The 23445-nt window shown below is 43.0% G+C and overlaps 1 protein-coding gene across 1 annotated transcript; it reads left to right on the top strand.

Moving 5' to 3' along the window:
• Positions 1 to 7465: 7465 nt before the first annotated feature.
• LOC121854199 (involucrin-like) lies at positions 7466 to 9564 on the top strand. Its single transcript, XM_042348692.1, has 2 exons — positions 7466 to 7486; positions 8512 to 9564. The coding sequence occupies exons 1-2, from the start codon at positions 7466 to 7468 to the stop codon at positions 9562 to 9564; spliced, it is 1074 nt and encodes a 357-aa protein (XP_042204626.1).
• Positions 9565 to 23445: the final 13881 nt, after the last annotated feature.

Consider the following 23445-nt stretch of genomic DNA (forward strand, 5'->3'; position numbering starts at 1 on the left):
CAAATAACTTAGGACGGCCAAAGACATCTAGGTGCGGTAATCGGCACGAACGATTTCAAGACCGCTTAAGGAATGGGAAAAGTAAATGAGTGTGTGAAAGAAATTCAGCTCTGTCGTATATTGCTAAAACTGAGCCATATGCAGGGAGTAATTACTGTCTATGAGCATAATTAAAGCTACCTGCAGCCCCAGCTGGCAATGTAGTGTACTGACTCCCACAGACCATCATCAGCATACATTTCCCTCATAAGACAGAACAAATATATGCTGTCTCTTGTTATGGAAAAGTCTTGGGTGATTAAGAGAACTACTGACTTTTAGCTTAGCAACAGTTCTCGCCGCAACCCTGAGTGTCCACACTAGCCGGCGACAATTGCTTATGAACAAATAACAAATAAAAACGTTACGCTGTTATGGTTTGTAGTTCTCATATACACGTACGACTTTTTCTTTTCCAGCTCCAGGTTATTGGCCTTCAACTGAACCAAAAATGAGTTCTGGACCAGGTGTTAAAAAGGCCAAAATTTACCATTTTCACAATGAATGGGAGGAAGACTACTTTCTTAACATGAATAATTTGAAGTGTGTGTCTCATCTGCCATGCGTCTCCAGCTCTAACTAAGAAAGAACATCTTGAAAGGCATTTCAAAAGTTTTCACTTTTGGCTAAAACTCAAATTTGCTTGTTTCCTTTCAGTAGTTGTTTACACACAATGGGCGGTACACAACACTTGTAAATTTACGTGTGCTGAAAAAGCAACAACTTTCTGTTTCCTTTTAAAAGTTAGCTGATCCTGGTCTGTGATTCTTGGTGCCAACCGAAGTGGTGAGCGGATGGCACCAGTCCCCACTTACCAGGATCACCAACACAACAGTCCCACACGGGTGATCAGCCCGGGTGAGTCTTGACCTAAGCCCCACAGAGCCCGACGGTGCCAACAGTCCGTCAGGCCACCACGAGGTGGTATACCCAATAGTTTTTGGAAGTTGTATTTATATTTCCTGAACGTTTATATTGATTATTTACCTGTTGTTGTATTATTATGGTGTATAGTTAAGATTAAAGGTGGTATATAGTGTAGTGTGAGTGAGGATAAGACGCACTATATCAAGTATTAATACGCCACCACCACACCACACTCCATAAAGCCTGGCACTATACTAACGTCTCTTACACTTTGCTTGAGGATAAATAAAGAGGTAGATTTATATTGTGTAACCAACTGTTTCAGCCTTACATTGTCCACTGCAGGACAGGTATTATTCACTCCACGTTAAAGGCGTCCATACTACTGTACATCAATACTATATGTCAACGTTGCCGGGCCATGTAATGAGTCACATTATATCTTTGTGGTCCATGGCTGCTGTGTGCACCTCACGTCTCACCGAGTAACTTAAGTGTTAGGATTAACGCCTCGGGGTTCACACCTCACAACGGTGAGTGTACTAGTCAGAAATGTTCCCAACTGTACTGTACATGCTAGTCTGTATACCTGCATTGTTTATATACATGCTGAATCAATCGTAAACTTGCACGAATTTCGACTTAATAAACATTTATCTTTCTATATAGAGATTTCCATATCGGTAACACCTTTAGCTGGGAAGGGAGAGACAGTATGATAATCTGGTCAACTTATTTCTTTCATAAATTAAGTGAGTCAATTATATATTTTCCACAGCTTAAGTGTTTCAGTTATGTTTTGCAGTCAGGTAAGTAGCCTACTCCACAGCTGAGTCAGATAAGTACTCCACAGCTTTGAGTGAGTCAATTAAATGTTCACCACAGGATAAGTGATTCATTAAGTTGAGTGACCAGCCAGGTAGGTGATAAAATGAAGAACTTACTGGACGAGACTCTCACCGTCCACACCAAGACTCCTGAACTGTTGACAGCCCGGGGCGGTGACGACTAGTTAGATAATAAGGACGTTTATGAGTCTCTTAAGAGATGGTTGATTGTAGAGGCTGTCTGTGTGCGTTTGTCGATGTGCAGACAACGTCACCGACAGCAGGGAGCACCAGCTGAGCCATATGACTCGGTAATTTTGTTTCATTCAGCTTCGTTGAGATGGAGAGTCTTCAGTGTGGATTATTATTATTATCCTAAAAACAATTCACACAAAATATCCCAAGAGAGATGATCAGTGTTAGTAAAGGCGCAACGTTCTCGCCTTTGCTCACCTGGACTGAAGATGGTCATGTTGTGATATAGTTGGGAGTATTTATATTAACCCAGTAACAATCTCTTGACAGGTCAAAGTGGTAACGGACCCAATAGGTCTCTGTTTAACCCTAACCATTAGAACTGGGCTCCAGTCTTAATTGTCCCCAAATCTTACCATAATGATTGGCAGACCTAATTAGTTCTAAACTTATGGACTTCAGATCTTATGGCCAGATAAGGTTAAATTATGTTGTAATTAACATTATGACTGGTGTTATTGTTCAGATATGCTCACTGGCTGCACCGAACAGCTTGGCTAAAAGGTAAATTAACTTACTGACGGAGATGACAAAGAATTTATTAAGCATTAATAACACAAACATTTTTGACATCTGTATTAATTTTCTGCAGTAAACACTTAAACGAGCCGGAAAATTACGCACTTTTTGTCTTATTAATAACTGCTCGACTACATAGCTATTTTATATACTTTTGACATTCATAAGTGATATTTGGAATATATGGACAAAAGAGCAGCAAGAATATGTTACTGGAAGCGACCCAGGTGTAAACAACTGCCTTAATGCATACAACAGCAGCAGCAGCGACCAGGGAATAACATTACACTAGCAGGCCGCACCAGCTGTCATCCCTCACTCTTACTAACTTAACTAAATAATTACATTTTAGTTTAATTTCCTCCATCAACACCTTGTGAGGTCGGTCACACAGGTCTTCGTTCGTCTCTGTTGTCGGTTCGTTACGTACTCTCATGTTACACACAATCAATGCAATTTGGGATTGGACAGTGGCTAGTTTACTGGGCACCCTCATACTCTTGCAGTGAGCGGTTGTTTAAAATAAAATAAAAGACTACAGAGCAGAAGTCAGAAAGGGTTAAGTCATCGTACTCAAGGGAGTAAAAAAAGATCTTGTTTATCACCTTTAAAACACAGCTAACACAATCACTCAAAGGTAACAATAATAAGATGTAGGTAAGAGAGTGTGAGAGCCTTCAGACACACTCACACGATAGACTCACACTTAAATCATTGTTATTATCTTAAAAGTACAAAAGTGTCTAAGATACGTGACGCCAGATAGAGCGAAAAACGTATCGATGTGAAGGAATGTAAAATATGCCCCCTTGTTAAGACCGATCACCTGTCACATTCATTACAACTTAAAGATTAAACGTGGTAATAATTCAGAAAATCATAACTCAAAATATAAACCACTTGTATAATTTTATCATCTTTTAAATTCTCCTCTTAAAAAAAACAATGAATATTTTTCGTTATAAAATTGGTCACATAGTTTGAACAGCCACCAGGTACACAAGCAATTCTCATTATTATCAATCAGTTGTTAATTAAATTGTCACTTCTCCATATCAGTGTTTTTCGTCTCTATAATTTCGGATGTATATTATGTACTCAAATTTCCATCAGGGGGATTTTTTTTCTTCTCATAAGTCAATGTTAGTTTGACGTAGAGTTGATTAAATATCTATCTATCGCTATATGTCAGTTTTATCTGTGTTCTCTCTCTCTCTCTCTCCTTGTAGCCCCTAATGTATTTAATTAATCATGTATTAGCATCTACGGAACCGGTCTACAAAATAGTTTATAACACAGTCACCACCAGAGGACGTCCTGACTAGTTTTTAAGCTGCTACTGACGGTGAGCAACGTGTGGCATCTGCAGTAGTGAGAGTCAGTGAGTGAGTGAGTGTTGCTAGGGGCCCAGTCCTAATACGCAGCAGTCCTAATACACAGCTGTTTCAATACGCAACAGTCCTAATACGCACCAGTCTTAATACTCACCAGTCTTACTGCGTACCAGTCCTAATATGCACATATAACGAGGCGCTACGGACGAGAACGAGACAAGCGACAAAGCGGCTCGTAATTTTGTTTATTATGACCCAAAATTACTAAATTTTAACTGCATTATCAATAATTTTTTCTACTTTTGTCCCATGTCTACCTCTACCTTGTCTACCTCTACCTTGTCTACATCTACCTTGTCTACCTCTACCTTGTCTACCTCTACCTTGTCTACCTCTACCTTGTCTACCTCTACCTTGTCTACATCTACCTTGTCTACCTCTACCTTGTCTACATCTACCTTGTCTACATCTACCTTGTCTACATCTACCTTGTCTACATCTACCTTGTCTACATCTACCTTGTCTACATCTACCTTGTCTACTTCTACCTTGGTCTACTTCTACCTTGTCTACCTCTACCTTGTCTACTTCTACCTTGTCTACCTCTACCTTGTCTACCTCTACCTTGTCTACCTCTACCTTGTGTCTACCTCTACCTTGTCTACCTCTACCTTGTCTACCTCTACCTTGTCTACCTCTACCTTGTCTACATCTACCTTGGTCTACCTCTACACCTCTACCTTGTCTACCTACAGTCTACACTAATTGTCTACATCTACCTTGTCTAAAGGCAGTCTACCTCTACCTTGTCTAAAAACCTCTACCTTGTCTAAATATGTCTACCTCTACCTTGTCTACCTCTACCTTGTCTACCTATATGGTCTACCTCTAATATACCTCTACCTTGTCTACCTCTACCTTGTCTACCTCTACCTTGTCTACCTCTAACATCTACCTTGTCTACATCTACCTTGTCTATCTACCTACCTCTACCTTGTCTACCTCTACCTTGTCTACCTCTACCTTGTCAAACCTCTACCTTGTCTACCTCTACCTTGTCTACCTCTACCTTGTCTACCTCTACCTTGTCTACCTCTACCTTGTCTACCTCTACCTTGTCTACCTCTACCTTGTCTACATCTACCTTGTCTACCTCTACCTTGTCTACCTCTACCTTGTCTACCTCTACCTTGTCTACCTCTACCTTGTCTACCTCTACCTTGTCTACCTCTACCTTGTCTACCTCTACCTTGTCTACTTCTACCTTGTCTACTTTATATACTAGTGGGTGATCCAAGGGGCCAGGTTCTTATACAGTGGGTAGGTACATAGGAGCAACTATAGTACACTAATATACAAAGGCAGGAAAAACGTAAATATGATATGATTATTTTATATATGGATAATTTAAGAACATATATTAAATTATCAGATATATGGTAGCAAAATATTTATTAGTATTGGTAATGTAAATATTATATAGTGATATTTAACCTAATAATTACTTAGAAGAAATTTAAGTGAGAGCAGTTAGGTACACAACTATCTGTGTATACTTTGTGGGAAACAATATGAGACCATGGACGATAAATTTGGTATATGAGGGCTGTCACTAGTCACACGTAAAATTTGGGAGCATATCGACCCCCACCTGCACAGATAGTTGTTTTAGCTACTGCACGAACCTTCAGTTAAGACCAACAATAATAGAACGAAACATTATTAACACGAACCCATGATGAACGAAGCGCTTCATTATTCTCACAGTTAAGACCAACAATAATAGAACGAAACATTATTAACACGAACCCATGATGAACGAAGTGCTTCATTATTCTCACAGTTAAGACCAACAATAATAGAACGAAACATTATTAACACGAACCCATGATGAACGAAGCGCTTCATTATTCTCACAGTTAAGAGCAACAATAATAGAACGAAACATTATTAACACGAACCCATGATGAACGAAGCGCTTCATTATTCTCACAGTTAAGAGCAACAATAATAGAACGAAACATTATTAACACGAACCCATGATGAACGAAGCGCTTCATTATTCTCACACACCAAGACTGGTAAAAACTTCCTCCTTATTAGTGCATGCACTGTACAGTCGATAGTCATCATTAACGATCAATAACGTTATGTAAGAGTCAGTAAGAGTCAGTAAGAGTTCAATTACATTCAGTAAGAGTCAATAATCATCAGCAAAATTACGAGTTGGGGAATTTTTTTTTACTTATGAGTCAATAACTTTCAATAACAGTCAGTGATAAATAATAAGATTCTATAACATACTGATATTAAACCCGATAAATTTGGCGGTAAAATTATGTATCTATTTACAACTGGGTAAATATCTCTACAACACACTCACATATTGCGTTATGTATCTCACTGACGAGGAGATATTGTTCGTTCATTAGACATAACGAAACTGAACTATAATTTATTAAACAATAAATAGTAGATATATAATATGATATAACTTAAAATTAGAACAAATGATTTCTAATGATATTTACAAAGACGAATATGTCACCTAGATACCAGCTGTCACCGAAGAACCTCTCACACCAGCTGGGACCTAAACACACACACACACACACACACACACACACACACACATACACACAGTGTACACCAGTGTTCCCCAACCTTGTGTAGGCTCTGGGGCCATATCTGTCATTGTAAATATAGTGAATGGCACCAAATCTTTGGATCTACATTAGAAAAAAATTCGTATATAGAATTATTTGCAGTTTTACATAAATCTAAGTGTTACTAATTACATACTTTTACATTTACTCTTGGATCATGCATTCGTAAAACACACACACTCACTCTCTCTCTCTCTCTCTCTCTCTCTCTCTGGGCCCGGTCTGGGGTAAATACACACGTCTTGTACACGACAGTCTAGGAACAAACGACAGTTCTTCTATCTCTCTAACGATAAAGTCGTATCAAGTCATTACATATTCTCATCATTTTCACTCTAACAAAGAATTACAAATATTTCAAACAATTTTAATAAACCCTTGTGGGCTCCGTAATATGACTCCGCGGGCACCAGGTTACGAACTAGATTAAAAAAAAAAACATCCCTCATTCGCCAAAAGCATTATCAGTTAGATCAGGAAGGCCAAGAGTCATATCAGGAGCAAAGAATTAAAAAGATAATCCACACTGACGATATGAATGCAGAGGAAAGCTATATATCATTTATCATTCAGAGAACATTAAACAGTCACTCGACACATTTATATAACAGTACACGAGACACTCTTCACATTATTAAGACTTAACTATCAAATAACAATGTTCATTTATGTCATGTTCAATGTTTCTTCTATCTAAAAAAAAAAATGACCTAAATTGATATGATCGGCTGATTCAGTACAGTATGTCCCCACTCCTTACTCCTTACTCCACAACGCCCTTTCATCCACCTCCTTTACTCCAACACACTCAATCCACCCTATCCTCCTCCATCCCCACTCCAACACCTCCCATCCACCATAAAACCCTCCCTTCGCCCCTCCAAATCACCCCCCCTCACCACCCTCCCAACACCCCAACCCAGAACACATACAGTCACGTACGTACACACATGGCTCGATGACAGCCATGACCAGACACGTACACGCACACACACATCAGCATGTAAATGAGTAGAGGACTGTGCTGACACACCACGTGCACATGTTAGTGAAGGAGACGTTCAGTGAATATATACATAAGATACGACTACCTTTATAAATAACATTAAAACATACATGGAGGAATGTGTGTGTGTGTGTGTGTGTGTGTGTGTGTGTGTGTGTGTGTGTGTGTGTGTGTGTGTGTGTGTGTGTGTGTTGTGTGTGTGTGTGTGTGTGTGTGTGTGTGTGTGTGTGTGTGTGTGTGTGTGTGTGTGTGTGTGTGTGTCGTAATGGTGTACTGCCCAATAATATCCTTCAGGTGTATCATATAACTCATAAGTTTGCAATTATTTTTCTCCTTGTTGCCATTCATTAGCTTAGCCAGGTCAATTGGGACCTAACCTAACCTAACCCAACCTAACCTAACCCAACCTAACCTTAACCTAACCTACCCAGCAGTAATTGGGGACCTGGATGTTATTGAGGATCGTGTTCCGGGGTAATGGTTAACTAGTGCAGCTCCAACTCGTCGGGTCTTTCTGGTTTATTCTCTAAAAGTTGGTCATACAGCTCGTTGTGATGGCGACAGCTTCTTCACCTTAATTAAACAGACGCCTACGTCCTAAGGTGTGTGTGTGTGTGTGTGTGTGTGTGTGTGTGTGTGTGTGTGTGTGTGTGTGTGTGTGTGTGTGTGTGTGTGTGTGTGTGTGTGTGTGTGTGTGTGTGTGTGTGTGTGTGTGTGTGTGTGTGTGTTGCACTAAATAGGGATAGTTACATAATAGCCATAACTCCTATAGACCTTGAGTGGCCATAGGGCTGGTCAGTAATGAACACGCGGGGTGACCACAGTTTTTTCTTAAGCAGCTGACATAAACTACCCTACCCTACCCTAATCTAAACAAACCTAACCTAACCTAACCTACCCTAATCTAAACAAACCTAAACAAACCTAACCTAACCTAACCTAACCTAACCTAACCTAACCAAACCTTCTATTTTGGGCAGCTCAGCCATTGTTACCAGGCATCACCAAAACATTTCACCACCACAACACATCACCAGGCACCAGACAGCCACCCTGGACAACAGACAGCCACCTTGGGCACCAGACAGCCACCTTGGGCACCAGACAGCCACCTTGGACACCAGACAGCCACCTTGGGCACCAGACAGCCACCTTGGACAACAGACAGCCACCTTGGGCACCAGACAGCCACCTTGGGCACCAGACAGCCACCTTGGGCACCAGACAGCCACCTTGGACAACAGACAGCCACCTTGCACAGACCTTGGGCACAGACAGCCACCTTGGACACCAGACAGCCAGACACCAGGCCACCTTGGGCACCAGACAGCCACCTTGGGCACCAGACAGCCACCTTGGACAACAGACAGCCACCTTGGACAACAGACAGCCACCTTGGGCACCAGACAGCCACCTTGGACAACAGACAGCCACCTTGGGCACCAGACAGCCACCTTGGGCACCAGACAGCCACCTGGACAACAGACAGCCACCTTGGGCACCAGACAGCCACCTTGGACACCAGACAGCCACCCACCCAGACAGCCACCTTGGACAACAGACAGCCACCTTGGACAACAGACAGCCACCTTGGGCACCAGACAGCCACCTTGGACACCAGACAGCCACCCTGGACAACAGACAGCCACCTTGGACAACAGACAGCCACCTGGGCACAGACAGCCACCTGGACACCAGACAGCCACCTGGACCAGACAGCCACCTGGACAACAGACAGCCAACAGACAGCCACCTGGACACCAGACAGCCACCCTGGACAACAGACAGCCAGACAACAGACAGCCACCTTGGGCACCAGACAGCCACCTGGACACCAGACAGCCACCTTGGACAACAGACAGCCACCTTGGGCACCACACAGCCACCTTGGACACCAGACAGCCACCCTGGACAGCAGACAGCCATCTTGGGCAACAGACAGCCACCTTGAGCTCCATACAGCCACCCTGGACAACAGACAGCCACCCTGGACAGCAGACAGCCACCCTGGACAGCAGACAGCCACCCTGGACAACAGACCGGGCACCTGAAGGAAGACAGTGAGCAGGACAGGAACAGGTGATCAATACACCCTCATTAATATAACTAACATACCGATGTGTTCAGTATGCACATCACTCCCACTATTTTCACCATTGTAATGCATGAAGATTTACCATGGTAATTATACTTGATCATGACAATTACTCATTCCTGCCCGAGCAGTTAATCACGGCAAATCTAGTAAGGTAATTACAGCATATGAATGGCAATTAGCGGGGGATAATTTACAGTAATGAATACCGTCTCCTGCCTGCGAAAATGGTCGGTGTTAAAAAGTGTACCACGAACGCGATCGCGATATCATTTATACATATTTTTTTCCTAGGAGAAGCTAATCAACCAAACCAAACCCCAAAAACCTAACCAAACTAATTTAGGTTAGGTTAGGTTAGGTTCGGCTAGGTTAGGTTAGGTTCATATCCTTACTTACTAAAAATATGGTTTAGCATTCTGTTCATGGTACTCCGCCAACATTAGCCACCCCCCCCCTCCCCGTGAGAGGTGAGGATGACAAACAACAGAAGGTGAGACACTTGAGACAGGTGTTGCTAAGGAACACTTTTGTTGTGTCTTGGTATTACTGACACTCACGGGGGACCTTTTTATTGACTTGGTTTGTTAATATGAAGAAATTATTTAATACCACATAATTCATAACACTGTGTGCGTGTGTGTGTGTGTGTGTGTGTGTGTGTGTGTGTGTGTGTGTGTGTTGCCTAATAGCGATAACTTATAACTTTCTGACAGGCCGTAGGCATAGTAATAGTAGTAATGATAATAATAATAATAACAACAACACCCTGATAAAAACAGTTCACAAGTAGTTAAGTCAGTAATCACTTAAGAATCCTTAATTACACAAGATGCAATTAAGAAATCCAGAATTAACCTTGAGATTGAAGTCAGTCAGGAGTAATTACCGGAGGAAAGGGTTGTTATCGCCGGCCCTAATCACCTCCTAACGAGCGGTGGGTGACCTCTCTTACCTTATCTTATCTTATCTGTCGTGCTTATAACGCTCGTCTAGGACTCCGGTGTGTTGCTGGCAAAGTGGGGAGCTGAGACGGGGCAGACGGAAGTTAAGACGGGGCGGACGGAAGTTAGGACAGAGTGGACGGAGGTTAGGACGGGGCGGACGGAAGTTAAGACGGGGCAGACGGAAGCTAAGACGGGGCCGACGGAAGTTAAGACGGGGCGGACAGAAGTTAGGACAGAGTGGACGGAGGTTAGGACGGGGCGGGCAGAAGTGGAACAGATTAGGTTGGAAGGATGGAAGGTCACTGGACAGGGTTGAGGACAGGGGAGGAAGGAAGTTTGGACAGATGGAAAGAGGACAGAAGTTAAGATGTGATAGACAGAAGACAGGTCGATGTGGACGGCGGGTAGGACAGGGGAGGACTGAGATTCTGACGGGGTAATAGCAACAGCTTTCCACCGAGAACCACAGCAGCACAGCAAAAGTACTATTCCAGCCCAGCAACAGCAGCAAAGCATCACAGCAGCAACACAGTAGAACAACAACACAAATTAAGAGAGGAACATAACAGCAACACAGCATCACAGCGGTAACACAACAGCACAACAGCACCCACAACATCAGACAATAATCTAAATGGAATCTTGAGGTGAGAGGAGAGGGGCAGCTCTTTAACTTGATGACAGGTGAGGGACAGTTCCGGCTGGGGCCACCCCTCGGGGTCACTGGCAGGTCACCGACAGCCCCGGGGTCAGGAAGAGGGCCACGAGGTCATATAGATAGCAAACAACACTGATAACGCACCTGGGGCAAGAGAGCATCATTACAGGTGAAAGTCGTACTGACATCTGAGGAATCTAAGTGAAATTTGATTGATGTTTTATACAATAGAATTAATTTCACTCATTTTAAAGAGGAAATTGGAAATGATTAGATGGAAGGAAGTGGAGGAAAAATAATAAACATGAAACACAAATCAGATAAATTTTAGGGAGAGGAGGAAGGTGGCAGGAGGGTGAGACTAGGTACTGGAAAGGGCTAATGGTTACCTGTTGGCACTGATAATGACTGAGACACTGGTATTGGGTGAAGCACTGGGAATGAGGTGTTTGTGTAGTATTTTCTAACGTTATCATTGTGAATTTCCAACATTTCTTTATTACTGTACAATATAATTACCCAGTGGCAAGTGTATTGTATATCCTAACTGTTGGGTATAAATTATTATTATTATTATTATTATTATTTTTATTATTATTATTATTATTAAAAATCACAGTAAGACGCTGAGTTAAGACAAGTGTGTGAATACAAAATCTAATTCTAAATAATCTCAGTATCTCACCGACAACTGAGAAGAAATTTTTTAAAAATAAGCAAAAATATTCGTCATAAGATTTTTGTGTAGAGAATTTGGAAGCATTGGTCAGGATTCCGTCAGGAGTGGGCTGTTGTGATGGTGGGGGGGTCAAGGGTGGGTTGCCCTAGAGGTGGGAGGTTAGGGGTGGGTTGTCCTAGGAATGAGAGGTCAGTGGTGGGCTGTCCTAGGGGTGAGAGGTCATACCATCAGGCTTTAAGACACATACTGTACAATGTACATGATCCCCGACTCACTTCCCTTCTGTAGCACTATCTAGCCCCTCTATCCTCACTCGTCATTGTCCTCTCTATCCTCACTCGTCATTGTCCTCTCTATCCTCACTCGTCATTGTCCTCTCTATCCTCACTCGTCATTGTCCTCTCTATCCTCATTCGTCATTGTCCTCTCTATCCTCACTCGTCATTGTCCTCTCTATCCTCACTCGCCATTGTTCTCCCTATCCTCACTCGTCATTGTCCTCTCTATCCTCACTCGCCATTGTCCTCTCTATCCCCACTCGCTTTGTCCTCTCTATCCTCACTCGCTGTTCTCTCTATCCTCACTTGCCATTGTCCTCTATCCTCACTCGCCAGTGTTCTCTATCCTCACTCGTCATTGTCCCTCTCTATCCTCACTCGTCATTGTCCTCTCTCTCCCTCCTCGCCATTGTTCTCCCTATCCTCACCTCGTCATTGTCCTCTCTATCCTCACTCGCCATTGTCTTCTCTATCCCCACTCGCTTTGTCCTTCTATCCTCACTCGCCAGTGTTCTCTCTATCCTCCTTGTCATTGTTCCTCTATCCTCGCAATGTCCCTCCACCTCGCTATTGTCTCTATCCTCACTCGTCATTGTTCGCTCTATCCTCACTCGCCATTGTCCTCTATCCTCCTCACCATTGTCCTCTCTATCCTCACTCGCCATTGTTCTCTATCCTCACTTGCCATTATCCTCTCTCTCCTCGCCATTGTCCTCCTATCCCCTCGCTTTGTCCTCTCTATCCTCACTGCCATTGTCCTCTCTATCCTCACTCGCCATTGTCCTCTCTATCCCCACTCGCTTTGTCCTCTCTATCCCCACTCCTTTGTCCTCTCTATCCCCACTCGCCATTGTTCTCTATCCTCACTCGCCATTGTCCTCTATCCTCACTCTTGTCATTGTCCTCTCTATCCTCATCGTCGTCCCTTCCTCACTATCATTGTCCTCTCTATCCTCTCTATCCTCACTCGCCATTGTTCTCTCTATCCTCACTCGTCATTGTACCCTCTATCCTCACTCGTCATTGTTCCCTCTATCCTCACTCGCCATTGTTCCCTCTATCCTCACTCGCCATTGTCCTCTCTATCCTCACTCGTCATTGTCCCCTCTATCCTCACTTGCCATTGTTCTCTCTATCCTCACTCGTCATTGTCCTCTCTATCCTCACTCGTCATTGTTCCCTCTATCCTCACTCGTCATTGTCCTCTCTATCCTCACTCGCCATTGTCCTCTCTATCCTCACTTATCAACTAAGAGGCAGTGAACCGCTCATTCATACCCTCAACCCTAAATGACTAACGAAAGGCAGGGAGGAAAGTGAAGACCGCTGCTAAACATCATTATTATTATTCAGTGGATTATGTGGTTTATCCCGTGTGTGTTAAGCCTGGTTCCTGTGTTCCTGAGTCAATGTTACGAGGGAATGTGAGTTAAGTAGCAATACCTGGTGGTTGATGTTGCAAGCAATTGGGAAAATAATGATTAGATAAATTACATATATATCAGCGTCTTATCTTCAATATGGTCCGCCAGCTTCACACGGGTGGTCCATCACAAACTGACTATGAAAAAAAAAAAAAGAGTAGAAGCGAGAGGCGAAACAGAGTAATAAATATTCAGAACGGAAAGTCCTCATTAAGAATGATTTAAAGATGATAGCGGCGGTGGCTGGCAGCATCAGCCCCTTACCTCGCTAATAACACAACCTTATTATTAAGACCCAGTCACTATGTGTGTTTTTCTTCACAATTGACTTCTTGGGTCGTGAGAGAATGTTTGGGATCTTCTCCCTCACATTCCGCAGTATTTAGTCTCATTTAATTCGTAAGTTAATTAACTATCGTGTATAATTACTAGAGATATGTGAACAATGTAGTAGATTCAGTTGGATGTAGTGATCATAAACAAATAAGGTACTTGGTGCCGATCTTGGAGGGTAACATAAGAGAATAGTATGAAGTGTAGTGAACATATTCCAGCGCTCTCTATACAGGATCCACTTAGTCATCCACCGCGTGTCACCTCCGGCCATATTGGTCAGGTCTCGATAACCGAACCCACTCTACCGTTTATACGTTTAATACACATCGGATATATCTTGATGACCGAGTAAGATCTTCACTAAATACATAAAACCGTTGTCTTAAAACTGAGAATAAATGTGAGTCCATCTTGCCTGGTGTGATGAGGCGTCGTGAGGCCGTCAAACCTCTATAATTGGATCCATTTGTTTATGAATATTTTATTAACACTCTCGTGTACTAAGAGCTTAATTATCTGCCAAGTATATTTCACCATTTATGATGAGCGTCGCTTGTTCATGTGAGGGTGTGTGGAGGTCCGTCCTGTTCTTGTTCATGTGAGGGTGTGTGGAGGTCCGTCCTGTTCTTGTTCATGTGAGGGTGTGTGGAGGTCCGTCCTGTTCTTGTTCATGTGAGGGTGTGTGGAGGTCCGTCCTGTTCTTGTTCATGTGAGGGTGTGTGGAGGTCCGTCCTGTTCTTGTTCATGTGAGGGTGTGTGGAGGTCCGTCCTGTTCTTGTTCATGTGAGGGTGTGTGGAGGCCTTGTCTTACTCATGTTCTTGTTCATCCCCACAAGGCAAGTTAACAACCATAACCTCCAGCACTAGAGGGATGAACTCATGAAATAAGTCCTGTATATATTTTTGGAGATGAACAACTAAATGATATATCAAACACAATAAAAATATGATAAATATTTAATACTGAACAGTTTTAGCCTTTATTACGGGACGATGACAGCTTCTTATATAGATACAATATGCGTCTACTTCATGATAATATTTTGTGTCAATATTAAACACAAAATACTCTAATATAGTCATAGAATGATGCATCAACATCATCATTACCATAAACTGTTGATCCACGATACAGGACAACCCTCCATAATGGGGTCACAAAAACAATGCACTCAGAGGCCGAGGAGCGAGAGGGAAGATTTCTATCATAATTAGGTGTTGGTTGTAAACATGTATAAATACCCGGGCAGCCAGACGTGCGCGTATCGGCTCCTCTAATCACAGAGTTTCATTCTTATAAATTATCCAGGAATTATTTAACGTTACGTGTGAACAAACAGTATATATAGATTATCATGAATCATCTCTTCTTATCACAGCTTGTCACATCGCTAATCTCAGGTGTGAATGCTGAGTAATGCGCTAAATTAGTTCCTGTCCAACTACCGTTCTCGTTATCGGGACGCTGAGGTGATCGGACCACCTCGCCTCGGTAAAAAAAACACACGGATTACTCATAGGCTTTTATGGGAATATTTGCTGACTCAGTTCATCATCTCGACAGAACTTCGATAAAGGTGAAATCAGGCTGAAGGTTGCACTAAAGAGGTTCACCTGAGGAGCGTAAGTTGTGCTAGACAGGAGACTAACGCGCGTTATATCAGGTAATTACATAATGGCCTTCTCACCAGGGCCAATTGCCTCATGTTTGCCTTTTTTGTCGGTATATGTTTGGTGTTCGTGTGGGCGATATATAACGCCTGGCTGTATATATATAGGGACGCCCCAGACGATATATTTAATGATGGCAGGGGTGATGGTGAGGGGGGGTGGGAGGAGTGCCTTCACGCCTGGCCTCACCTCTACTCAATACCTCCCCCTACCCCTGGTATGTTTACATCCAGTCTCTCTTTGTTCACGCCCACGAAAAAATGAGAATCTCCACTGCGTTAATATTTGCCTGTTTACTTTAACTTCATTCATAACCGTGAAAATAAGGCAAATAATATTCATAATCTCCATTTATTCATACCGTCTTAACTTCGTTCACACCCTCAAAAAAGCATCACTAAGGGGCCGTAGTTCGTGTGTTTCCTTCCATCCAACTGCACTTCGTTCACATCGGGGAAAAAAAAAAAAAGTCCATCACACCATTATTGGTTGGTGTCCATCATGTTGGTCTTCCTCCGCACCGGAAAGTAGTCCCTGAGTGCTGCTGCTGCTTCTCTAATAAATCACTTAACATGTTTGTTTTCCTGTCGGGTTTTCGTTGAAGGCGGGAATTATAGACGCTTGGAATTATAGGTTCCTCTGCCTGCTGCCAAAAGTCGAGGCTCGCTTGCTATTTTATGAGGGACGAGTTTATGAGCCGTGAACCGCTTGTGGGACGACGATTTTATGAGCTTGTAGGTAACGTTCTTGAGGTGTTCGGCTGTACAGATATATCATGAGCTTTCCGGGATAGGAGTGTGAGAGCGTAAATCAGGGGTTTGTGGGAGTTATTTTTCAGAAGTAATATATTTTCTGTGATGGTATTTATTGCATTATCTTTCCTCCCATTTGTTTCCTTATTATTGTGTCTACTTGTTTGTATTTCTTTCGATTCACCTCTTTATCAATCAGTTTATTCATTTATCTATATATGTGTCCACGTACCCAATAAACATTCTTTCTGACCTTTTATGATTTTCCATTTTCCTCTGTCTGTCTGTCTGTCTGTCTGTCTCACACACACACACACACACACACAGTGGACCAGAGATAAAAAGGAAAGCGTTATGTTGGTCATTTAAATCACAGGGTATATCAGGAGGCAGTTCGACCTACCCACCACCTGCCTGGGACATCACGACCAACCCACCACCTGCCCTGAGACATCATGACCAACCCACCACCTGCCCTGAGACATCATGACCAACCCACCACCTGCCTTCGGACATCACGACCTGCCCACCACCTGCCTTCGGACATCACGACCTGCCCACCACCTGCCCTGGGACATCACGACCTGCCCACCACCTGCCTGGGCCTGCCCACGACATCTTCCCCAACTGCCCTGGGACATCACGACCTACCCACCACCTGCCCTGAGACATCATGACCAACCCACCACCTGCCTGGACATCCCTGCCTTCGGACATCACGACCTGCCACACCTGCCCTGGGACATCACTGCCACCACCTGCCCTGGGACATCACCCACCACCTGCCCTGGGACATCATGACCTACCACCACCTGCCTTGGGACATCACGACCTGCCCACCACCTGCCTGGGACATCACGACCTGCCCACCACCTGCCCTGGGACATCACGACCTTCCCACCACCTGCCTGGGACATCACGACCTGCCCCACCTGACATCACGACCTGCCCACCACCTGCCCTGGGACATCACGACCTGCCACACACACCTGCCCACCACCTGCCTGGGACATCACGACCTACCCACCACCTGCCCTGGGACATCACGACCTGCCCACCAACTGCCCTGGGACATCACGACCTGCCCACCACCTGCCTTGGGACATCACGACCTGCCATTGAACATGAGGTGTTAGTGAAATATTACTATTGGTGAAGAATCAGTGTTGGTGAAGGCTCAGTGTTGGTGAAGGCTCAGTGTTGGTGAAGGCTCAGTGTTGGTGAAGGCTCAGTGTTGGTGAAGAAGTCAGTGTTAGTGAAGGCTCTCAGTGTTGGTGAAGGCTCAGTGTTGGTGAAGGAAGGCTCAGTGTTGGTGAAGGATCAGTGTTGGTGAAGGATCAGTGTTGGTGAAGGCTCAGTGTTGGTGAAGGCTCAGTGTTGGTGAAGGATCAGTGTTGGTGAAGGATCAGTGTTGGTGAAGGCTCAGTGTTGGTGAAGGCTGTGTTGGTGAAGGCTCAGTCAGCCGGGCAGTAACGGTGGCCATATACTAAGGGAAGAGGAGCCGTCTGTTCATCACCGCTCAAGAGTAGAGACTAAAGGCGACTCAGGTGTGACACTGACACCTTACACTGATTACAAACTATGAAAAAAACACGTAATATTCTTCCAGTTTACCCAACGTGATGAAAATACTAGATAGATAACTCGTTAACTCGTAAGAAAAAAAGTTTAAATACCCTTAAATAAGGAAAATAAGATAAAATGATCAGTGACATTATTTAAAACGTATGAGAAGAATAAATGAATACAAAACCTTTACAAAATAGCCACTAGAATAAAGTCAGTAACTAGCAACTGCAGCTGCCGCGACGCCTAAGTATGGTCGCCACATTATCGTGCCCAACACTTTTATTTACTAAACAATAAATTAACACGAAGGCTGTGCATACTTCGTTATCGCTAATTATTATTATGCCCTACTGATGATAATTTATTGATTATACCCCTTAAGGCTTGTATAAATCCTGTCTTTTGTCTAATCCATTATACCGTGCAAAATGATTAGCTGCGTCTGAAACCCTGCCAGCCAGCCATGCCACTCAGGACCTAGCCAAGATGGGCGGGATTTCCGAACACTTCGTCTTGATCAACGCACAGCTCGCTCCGTGGTCTGAATAGATGGAGTCTTAGTACATTATCTTCCTGCTATAATAATACTAATAATAATACTAATAATAATAATAATAATAATAATAATAATAATAATACAGTGCCTGCCTCTACCCTCACATGCAAGGGATAAAGAAACCTTAAAAAATGGGAAGAAATAATTGGAATATAAATGAATAAAACAAAAAATAAGGACTGGTGGATAACGTAGGAAAACACAGCATGAAAACAAAGTGTCAACTGTAGTGATAAAATACATAATGACCATAACACCCTCCTCCTTGTTTACTGAGTCTGTACTTTATCAAACACGAAACTTAATTCTTCTTAATATTTAACTTATCATCCTTCTCCTGCAATCTTCCCCACCCCGCATACAACACTTTCCCTTCAACATCATCCGTTTATAGTAGATGGAACAACTACTTTCTATCATCACGAGTTAGTGCATTAGGTAACCAGGGTGAGAACACACTCTGACGCACCACTCCGCTTACTTCACACCTCCACTACTCACATGTGCACCACGTCCTTCACCATAACAACTGACAGTCTTCTAGAGGAGTCCACGAGCAAGGAACACATTTGCCACAAGGCCGTGTCATGAGTGTGTTATTTCTGTCTCATAAACTTGTGTCTGTCACTTGCCTGAGTCAACATAACCCATCACTCCCTCCTCTCTTTCCTCACTCATAAGCGGTTCTTTAGTGATTCGTACTTGAATAATAATTAATTTGTCACACAGTTTTGTCCCGTGTTTATAAAGTGTTATTGGGGTATAAACTCTCTCTTACTATATAACAGACCTTGTTTAGTCCTCTGGTGCCCACTCACTGTTTCATGTTTTCCCGAGTTTCAAGTTACGAGGAATGGTCAGTTTTTCTCAACCTATCGAAGGTAATGTTGAAAGATAAGTTTACTTAATAAACGCCGTGAAACATAACCACTGAGGTCAGCGGAGTCGATTTAGGGAACCAGAGTAACACAAATTCAGTGTACTGTACCTTGAGCCATGGTGATGACGCCGCCGCCACCCAACATGCGCTCATCCTGTAAATAAAAAAGAATATGGGGTAAAAACATTGAGTTTCAGATGTCGAAATTATAATTCTCGGACTCTAAAACTAGTTTTTATTAGAAATGCATGGGAGGGGGGTCGTATCCGGAACTAGCTAGCTATGACCCACTGTGCTATACCTACAAGGTAAGAACTTATCTATATATCTAAATATTTATCTTGTGGTGGCGGATATAGTTGGGTTGAGTAGATTCAATTAAACCTTGTGATCGAACCTCCCAGTTCAGTTAGTACATTAGTTAAATAATGTCTTATTATGTATAATAGAACATCAGATAAACAATCTTCTGGAGGTTAAGGAGGGACTCAGACCTCTGGCCGCAACCATTTACCTGCGGCACTTAGAGGCGCTGTAAGCGCTTCTGCGCTTCACCTTGCACAGGATGTAGGGGGATGCCCAATAACTAATAAAAAAAAAAAAGTTCAGAGCAGAGCTCCACTTTCCAGGATCCTGACCACCTCATTCTTGATGCTGTCATGTCATACAAACTTACGTGCAGTCAGCCACCCACAACAGTTCCGTCGCCTCTCCTGCTGCTATACGAACCCCGAGATTCAAACTCGTGAATCCGTAGTATTTATGGACAGAATAATGAGTCCGTGTCTACTGCTTCGGGTTCACGATCTGAATCTCTGAGTTCGTGGAGCAGCTGGAGGCGACAAGACAGAATAAACCAACTAGATAACTAATTATGTCTCGGTCAATAATATAAACAATAAAACAAATGTTTTCGAAAACATCAAGTGAAAAATGACGTCATATATAAAAGGAGCTTTTCTTGTTTTCAAGGATTTTTTCCCTCACCCAAATTAAATATTCAGACTAAAATATTTTTCCCGACAGAGCACAAGTGAGTGAAACTGTCTGAATCGTTTAGTTTTTGACTGTAGACACAAACAGTTAGTGAGGGACGCTTCATTAACTCACAGGTGAAGTTCTGACGCTTACAGCACAGTACCTACACGCGGCTAGCGAGCCCGTCAGTGGCGAAGAAGATAAAGTATACTCTAAGTGAAGCCGCTTTTGCAGTGAAATTGGAAATGGGTCCCATGGGCCTGGAGGACCTTTAGGGGCAGTGTGGATACTGTACAGTAAGCCTTCGGTACACAGGGAGGCAGTTATTGAAGTTCCTAAAGTTAATATATTAAAGACCAAATATAAGCTTATGCAAATTGATATCCTAAATACCAGTAATATATCATAGACCAGATCTAATCTTAGGTAAAATTTAATTCTTTAATAATATTACAGATATATTTTATAATATATTAACTGTGACCAACAGGGAGTCACCAGTAAGATAATATCTGGCTGGTTAGTGGTGGTGGAGTGCCTCAGCTGGTGGTGATGAACTGTCTCAGCTGGTGGTGGTGGAGTGCCTCAGCTGGTGGTGGTGGAGTGTCTCAGCTGGTGGTGTTGGCGATGGTGATGGTGATGGTGATGGTGGTGATGGTGGTGATGGTGGTGATAGTGGTGATGGTGGTGATAGTGGTGATGGTGGTGATAGTGGCAACGGCGTTATGTATATCTTCTGTGTCGGAACTGTGTGTGTGGGAGGTAGATGACCTACACACAACTACAGTATGTGTTGAGTAAGGTGTGTGTGTGTGTGCGTGTGTGTGTGTGTGTGTGTGTTGAGTAAGGTGTGTGTGTGTGTGTGTGTGGGAGAGAAGAGGTGTTGTAGTGAGGTAAGAAACAGATCATAATACTCACCCAAGTTTTGAAGAATTTGGGCATTTGGGTTGACCTTTCTTACAGTATAAGCCCCACTGAAATCCTCAAGGTGTTAAGAGTCCCCAAAATTCGGAGCCCTAAGTGTGTATCAGTAGCTCCAAGTGTTCCAGGAGCCCAAAATGTTCCAGGAGCCCTAAGTGTATCAGTAGTTCCAAGTGTTCCAGGAGCCCTAAGTGTATCAGTAGCTCCAAGTGTTCCAGAAGCCCTATGTGTTCCAGGAGCCCTAAGTGTATCAGTAGCTCCAAGTGTTCCAGGAGCCCGTGTTCCAGGAGCCCTATGTGTTCCAGGAGCCCTAAGTGTATCAGTAGCTCCAAGTGTTCCAGGAGCCCGAAGTGTATGAGGAGCCACCAAGTGTCTCTGGATCCCCAAGTCTCAAAAGGTTCCAACTTTAAATTTCATAATCATAATAAGTGTTAGATTACCACTATCAAATAAGAGTTAATACGTCTTGAAAATTGATTAAAGATAATCCAGTAAAATAATTATATTTATCGATATCAATTTACTATTTAAAGAACTTTTATAACAAGTCGCGTGAGGTCAAAATACAACACAGAAAATTACGAAAAAAAAGTTGGCAATGTAGTTCTATGGAGGAGGTGAGGTGAGGTCAGTGGTGGAGACAGGTTTGTGTAGGCTGGGCTCCTTCTCACCTGCTAAGTTACAACCATGTGGGTTATAATATACTGACACCACTGATATGGTCTGAACGTGATATCTTGTATTTCTTTGCTTTAATACCCACACATATTCCTGAGTCGCCCAAACAATACCATCTCCTTTTTAACACTCAACATACACAAGATGGCCTGAGACTAAGGCTTCACTGACCTCTCCAGCGCGTAAACAACCACACCCATTCTTTCTCTCTTCTCAGATCTACAGTCATGACTCTCTTGTCATGGGATTCGACTCTTCACACCTCAAGCATGGGATCTGTGACTGTTGTAGAATTATGGAGGACTGGTTTCCGTTCATCATCTCTACCAACAGTTAGGAGTTACCCAATGCCATGTTGACACGACTTACAAAACAAACACTGCCCTCCGCACCCCTCCTCAATTCCGTCTCCAGGTGCCACGGGAAGTGTGTGTCACAAGGGTATGAGTGCCGAAAAGTTTCGTTCTTGTAATTTTGTCCGGCCAATATCTAGGGCACTTTTTGAGCTACAAAGCTGAAATTTGGACTCAACAGTGACCTAGTTCTTTGGCATCTGTCTAAATATTACTCACACTTTGTTGGTGGTATGGCCTGGGGACGGTGTACATTAAACACTGCTACTTGTTACCACTGTATCACCCCTTGGTCCAGCACGAGATGGTGGTAGTCCTCTGGTATCATATTAAACTAATACACGTGAAACTTTCTTGTTAACATGACACCACACTTAGTCAGAGGATATTTACATACTAAGCTGTGATTATCTCAACTCACAGCTGTACACTCGGCCGCCACACCTCACAGCAGCCCTTTCAGTAAAATCATCTGCCTCTTGACTCAGATCGTGTGTGTGTGTGTGTGTGTGTGTGTGTGTGTGTGTGTGTGTGTGTGTGTGTGTGTGTGTGAGAGCAGATTATCTCAAAAGGGACAGATCGATTTAACTGTAGCTCGCCCAAGGTGGTTAAATTTCTCTTCTTGAAAAACAAACAAACTTTTGATTATAATAAATCTGGATCAATATTCAAGGTTAAAGACGTCGACCTCTCACCACTAAAGGTCAATAGTGTTTTCCTCCCCAACATCCAACTCACTCCCTAAGTTTTATAAAAATTGGTGTACCCGTAGAAATCCCCCCCCCCCCCGACAGACTCACACACAAACAAAGAAAACAACAATTACAATACCCTCTCACACCTCACACCGCGGGTAGAACACTAGGCCTCTTCGTTATTGCGAGAACAGGTTATAATTATCATTCATTATGAGACTAGTACACTGGGGTTTCATTATGGATCGTCTATTCGTATTTTCTTACAATGTCCTGAGTATAGTACTTAAGTAGGGTAATGTAGTGTACTGTGTATGTGTCTAAGAAGAGTCTAATAGTGTACTGTATGATATTAAGTCATATTAGATAATAAAGTAAGTTAATATCAATAGTGTCTAAAGTATTTGATTTATTAAAAAGTCGTAAGTAAAGATCGATGACACTTGTTTCTTTACTTATAAA

The sequence above is a fragment of the Homarus americanus genome, unplaced genomic scaffold, assembly GCF_018991925.1.
Source record: "Homarus americanus isolate GMGI-L3 unplaced genomic scaffold, GMGI_Hamer_2.0 scaffold42003, whole genome shotgun sequence".
Lineage (NCBI taxonomy): Eukaryota > Metazoa > Arthropoda > Malacostraca > Decapoda > Nephropidae > Homarus > Homarus americanus.

Excerpts from the sequence above, each read along its gene's own strand:
- LOC121854199 (XM_042348692.1), top strand. The coding sequence starts at position 7,466 with ATGACAGCCATGACCAGACAC. Across the intron at positions 7,487-8,511 it reads TGACAGCCATGACCAGACAC|GCATCACCAAAACATTTCAC; the intron begins GTACACGCACAC and ends CATTGTTACCAG.